The following is a 5,914-nucleotide window of genomic DNA, read 5'->3' on the forward strand; positions in this document are numbered from 1 at the left end:
ACTCATTCTCTTTTTCTCTGTTGTCTAATTTGAAGACACTCCACGTCACCCCTGTCGCCTGTCACATGAACACACACGTTACACTATTATGTAACATCAGTCTAACTGTATTGTTACATACTGTATATCCCATCACTTATGAGGGAGGGAGTAGGTTAGTACTGTCATTGCCCTAGGTGTGCCAATCATTATTCTAGTACGTGTGAGTAACGACCGGGCTAGAGAGGAATTGAGGACATTTTCAAAGAGGTGATGAGCCGCTTGTCGACAAGCTAAGAGAGGAGCTAAGAGGAGCAACACTGGAGTAACATATTGGAGAGAGGGAGAGAGAGAGAGAGAGAGAAACAGATAGAGAGACAGAGAGAGAGACAGCTAAGAATCCATATTCCATTGTGACAATCACAACCGAATGCATTCAACTGAAAGATAGAGGGAAAGAACGAAAGAGAAACAGAGAGACAGAGAGACAGAGCGAGAGAGAGAGAGAGAGAGAGAGAGAGAGAGAGAGAGAGAGGGAAGAGAGTAGAGCGAGACAGAGAGAAAGAGAGAGAGAGAGACAGAGAGAGCGAGAGAGAGAGAGAGAGAGAGAGAGAGAGAGAGAGAGAGAGAGAGAGAGAGAGAGAGAGAGAGAGAGAGAGAGAGAGAGAGAGAGAGAGAGAGAGAGAGAGAGAGAGAGAGAGAGAGAGAGAGAGAGAGAGAGAACATGGTAGAGGGAGAGAAAGAGGGATAGAGATAGAAGGGTGTGAAAGGAAGGGGATAGAGGGGAAAGCAGAATGAGGGACAGAGGTGTAAGAATGGAGAGGTGTAGTGAGAGTGGAGGGATTGAAGGAGGATAGGAGGAAGGGATAGAGGGATGAATCAGAATGAGGGAAAGAGGTGTAAGAATGGATAGGTGTAGTGAGAGTGGAGGGATTGAAGAAGGATAGGAGGAAGAGATAGAGGGAGGAATCAGAATGAGGGAAAGAGGTGTAAGAATGGAGAGGTGTAGTGAGAGTGGAGGGATTGAAGGAGGATAGGAGGAAGAGATAGAGGGAGGAAGTGCACTGACTGGTTTTAATTAGCTGCGTCAGATACGGACGTACTGTATGCACGCTCTCCGTACAAGCTGATAAAATCAGCATCAATGAGTTAGCCAGCTGTGTTTAATAAACATTTCATCCCTTGTGGACAGACTGAGTAAACATAATTGAGTATCTGACCAAATTACGCAAAATTTCTGTTCTGCGTTGACCGAGATTAATTCATGCGGCTCTGCTGGTTTTCTGATAAGGCTGTGCAGCCCAAGTATCTTAGCATCAGGACCTGACTACTACTGCATCATCTCCCTCACACACACACACACACACACACACACACACACACACACACACACACACACACACACACACACACACACACACACACACACACACACACACACACACACACACACACACACACACACACACACACACAGGGGGGAAAAGGGCTGAAACTAAGTGATAAAGTGGTAGATTAACATTACATTACATTACATCCGGCTTTCCTTGACAGGCTAAAAACCTAAAATGTTGGGAAACTTTCAACTCTTTTCTCTAATTTGACGAGAATAGTGTTGGCAAAGGTTATTGTCCAGCACCAGGCCAATGCAGGATTAGCTGCATATGGTTTAAGAGAAGATTAGTGGAGGGGATTAACCAGATGAGGACTATACCTTGCTGCACAGCCCGGCGTCCATTAACTAATTGTAATGATGTACCCCAGTCACATGACATGTGCCTCCAACTGAAGAGAATGTGGTGGCGGGTGGAAGCTAGGCAAAACTTTCCCTGTCTTTTTAAAAAGCTGTCTGTTTATTGGAGAACGTTTTCACAAACCATCACGACAAGCACGTTTCTCTATCTTAATGGCCACTTTATATTGCTCTACCTTTATTTCAACATGGAACACAGACTGAGACCAAGGTCTCTTTTACAGCTGGGCCCTGCGTATACATGTTTACACATACAGTTTAGGTACAATGATTAAGAAACTACACAAGACAAAAAAAACGATCACAGATAACACAAAAAAATACAGCAACAGATTACATTTACACAGGTTATTCCCCTAACAGCACAAGAACTTGCATTACCCAAAACAGTTACAAGCAATATAAAAATGTAAATCCTCCAATAAATATTTAAAATGAGCAAGGGGGACAAGAGTCTCAAGTTTAGGTTTAGTCTGCAGACTATTCCATAGGCAAGGAGCGTAACAGGAAAAGGCAGCCATAACCAACTCTGTGGAAATCGCATGGGCCTCAAGTGTAATCCATGTTGAGACCTGGTTTTAGGAATTCTAATTCTAATATTGATGAGTGATGATAAATAAGAAGGTAGTTTATTCAGAAGTGCTTTATAGACAAACACGAGAGCATGTTGTTCTCGTCTCACGGACAGCGAAGTCCAACCCACATTTTGATATAAAACACAGTAGTGAGTTCTGTAGCTAGCACCCGTAATAAACCTAAGTGCGCAATGATAAGTAGCATCCAACGATTTAAGTGTTGATGACGTAGCATGCATGTAGATAATATCCCCATAATCTATAACAGACATAAAAGTAGCTTGCACAATTTGACTTCTATTTGTAGAGGACATACATGTCCTGTTTCTATAGAGGAAGCCTAGCTTGATTTTTAGCCGTTTACAAAGTTCGTCAATATGCATTTTAAAAGACAGTTTTTCATCCAACCATATCCCTAAGTATTTATATGCAGAGAACTGATTAATTCGAGAACCATCTAAGCTTGTAAGTGCAAGTGTATTTTCAACCAACTTTTTTAACCTATTAAAAATGAAAAAATTGTTTTCTTTGCATTTAAAACAAGTTTCAGCTGTATAAAAGACCCTTGTAATATCTTAAAATCTGTCTCCAATAGAGATAATGCTTGGTCAGCCGTTGAAGCGATAGAGTACATGACATTGTCATCAGCATATAAATTAATTTGACACTTTCTTGTAATGCACATGTTTTTGGAACAGAGGACGGTAATATGAGTTGTCTGACTGCTACAGAACATGCTAACGGCCTTATGCCTGTGTAATGGTGTAGCACGCGATACATCAATAAGCATGTCAGTGGACACAGACTGAAACATTCATGCCATGTCGATTAGTGTGTGTGTGTGTGTTAGCGTGTTTAAGGGCGTGTTTAAGGGCGTGTTTAAGGGCGTGTTTAATGGCGTGTTTAATGGTGTGTTTAATGGCGTGTTTAATGGCGTGTTTAAGGGCGTGTTTAATGGCGTGTTTAAGGGCGTGTTTAAGGGCGTGTTTAAGGGCGTGTTTAATGGCGTGTTTAATGGCGTGTTTAATGGCGTGTTTAAGGGCGTGTTTAAGGGCGTGTTTAATGGCGTGTTTAAGGGCGTGTTTAATGGCGTGTTTAAGGGCGTGTTTAAGGGCGTGTTTAAGAAGATGATGCCGAAGAGGATGGCTGACGTTTTTACATGCTCCTGACCAATTGAGCTAATATGTTCGTTTTTTTGTTTGTACGTTTTTTTACTTATTTTGTACATAATGTTGCTGCTACAATCTCTTATGACCGAAAATAACTTATTTACATCAGAACAGAGATTACTCACCACGAACTGTTAAAAGCTTTTTCCTTTAACGAGTCCGACAAGAAGGATATACTGCTCTGCCAGGAACAGGCCCAGATCCCCGTCATTTGGATGAAGAAAAGACAGAGGAAAAGAGGATGCAGATTGGGCTGCCTTCTGAGAATCCGTAGGCGAGCGAGTAAACTCCCACTGCCTTCCGTTCTACTTGCTAACATGCAATCATTGGAAAATAAAATTGATGACCTACGTTTATAATTATTCTACCAACGGGACATTAAGAACTGTACGAACTGTATTATCTTATGTTTCACAGAGTTGTGGCTGAACAACGACACGGCTAATATAGAGCTGGCGGGATTTTCCATGCACCAGCAGAACAGAGAAGCTACGTCTGGTAAGACGGGGGTTGGGGGTGTGTGTCTTTTTGTCAATAACAGCTGGTGTCAAATGTCTAATATTAAAGACGTCTCGAGGTATTGCTTGCCTGAGGTAGAGAACCTTATGATAAGCTGTAGACCACACTATCTACCAAGATAATTCTCATCTATATGATTCGTAGCAGTCTATTTACCACCACAGACCGATGCTGGCTCCAAGACAGCACTCAACCAATTCTATAAGGCCATAAGCAAACAAGAAAATGCTCATCCAGAAGCGGTGCTCCTAGTTGCCGGGGACTTTAATGCAGACAAACTTAAATCAGTTTTACCAAATTTTTACCAGCATGTTAAATGTGCAACCAGAGAAAAAACTCTAGACCACCTTTACTCCACACAGAGATGCATACAAAGCTCTCCCTCACCCTCCATTTGGCAAATCTGACCATAATTCTATCCTCATGATTCCTGCTTACAAACAAAAACTAAAGCATGAAGTACCAGTGACTCGCTCAATACGGAAGTAGTCAGATGACACAGATGCTACGCTACAGGACTGTTTTGCTAGCACATACTGGAATATGTTCTGAGATTAATCCAATGTCATTGAGGAGTATACCACCTCAGTCATCGGCTTCATCAATAAGTGCATTGACGACGTCGTCCTCACAGTGACCGTACGTACATATCCCAACCATCCGCATCGAGCTAAAGGCTAGAGCTGCCGCTTTCAAGTAGCGGGACAATAATCTGGAGATATCACGCTTTCACGCTATCAAACAAGAAAAGCGTCAATACATGATTAAGTTTGAATCCTACCATACTGGTTCTGACACTTGTCGGATGTGGCAGGGCTTGAAAACTATTACGAACTACAAAGGGAAACCCAGACTAGAGCTACCCAGTGACGCAAGACTCATAGACAAGCTAAATGCGTTTTATGCTCGCTTTGAGGCAAGAAACACTGACGCATACACAAGAGCACCAGCTGTTCTGGATGACTGTGTGATAACACTCTGGGTATCCGATGTGAGCAAGACCTTTAAACAGGTAAACATTCACAAAGCCGCGGGGCCAGATTAATTACCAGGACGTGTACTCAAAGCATACGCGGACCAACTGGCAAGTGTCTTCACTGACATTTTCAACCTCTCACTGACTGAGTCTGTAATACCTACATGTTTCAGGCAGACCACCATAATGCCTGTGCCCAAGGAAGCGAAGGTAATCTGCCTAAATGATTACCGCCCCATAGCACTCATGTCTGTAGCCATGAAGTGCTTTGAAAAGCTGGTCATGGCTCATATCAAAAGCATCCTCCCGGACACCCTAGACCCACTCCAATTCGCATACCGCCCCAACAAATCCACAGATGACGCAAGCTCAATCGCACTCCACACTGCCCTTTCCCACCTGGACAAAAGGAACACCTATGTGAGAATGCTGTTCATTGACTACAGCTCAGCGTTCAACACCATAGTGCCCACAAAGCTCATCACTAAGCTAAGGACCCTGGGACTGAACACCTCCCTCTGCAACTGGATCCTGGACTTCCTGACAGGCTGCCCCCAGGTGGTAAGGGTAGGCAACAACACGTCTGCCGGCTGATCCTCAATACTTGGGCCCCTTTAGGGCTGTGTACTTTGTTCCCTACTGTACTCCCTGTTCACCCACGACTGCGTGGCCAAACACGACTCCAACACTATCATTAAGTTTGCTGACGACACAACGATGAGACAGCCTATAGGGAGGAGGTCAGAGAACTGGCAGTGTGGTGCCAGGACAACAACCTATCCCTCAATGTGAGCAAGAGAAAGGAGCTGATCGTGGACTACAGGAAAAGACGGGCCGAACAGGCCCCCATTAACATCAACGGGGCTGTATTGGAGTGGGCCGCGAGTTTCAAGTTCCTTGGTGTCCACAACACCAATGAACTATCATGTTCAAGGGCCAAGCT

The 5,914-nt window shown here is 43.7% G+C and overlaps 1 protein-coding gene across 1 annotated transcript in view; it reads right to left on the reverse strand.

The window, feature by feature from the left end:
* The window catches only part of LOC139535303 (trichohyalin-like), a 3,845-nt gene extending 2,128 nt beyond the window's left edge, over positions 1 to 1,717 (reverse strand). Inside the window, exon 1 of the mRNA XM_071334610.1 lies at positions 1,694 to 1,717. Coding sequence (XP_071190711.1) covers positions 1,694 to 1,717 — 24 coding nt within the window. The remainder of the gene's footprint in view (positions 1 to 1,693) is intronic.
* Positions 1,718 to 5,914: the final 4,197 nt, after the last annotated feature.

This window comes from Salvelinus alpinus, chromosome 12, assembly GCF_045679555.1.
Source record: "Salvelinus alpinus chromosome 12, SLU_Salpinus.1, whole genome shotgun sequence".
Classification (NCBI taxonomy): Eukaryota; Metazoa; Chordata; class Actinopteri; order Salmoniformes; family Salmonidae; genus Salvelinus; species Salvelinus alpinus.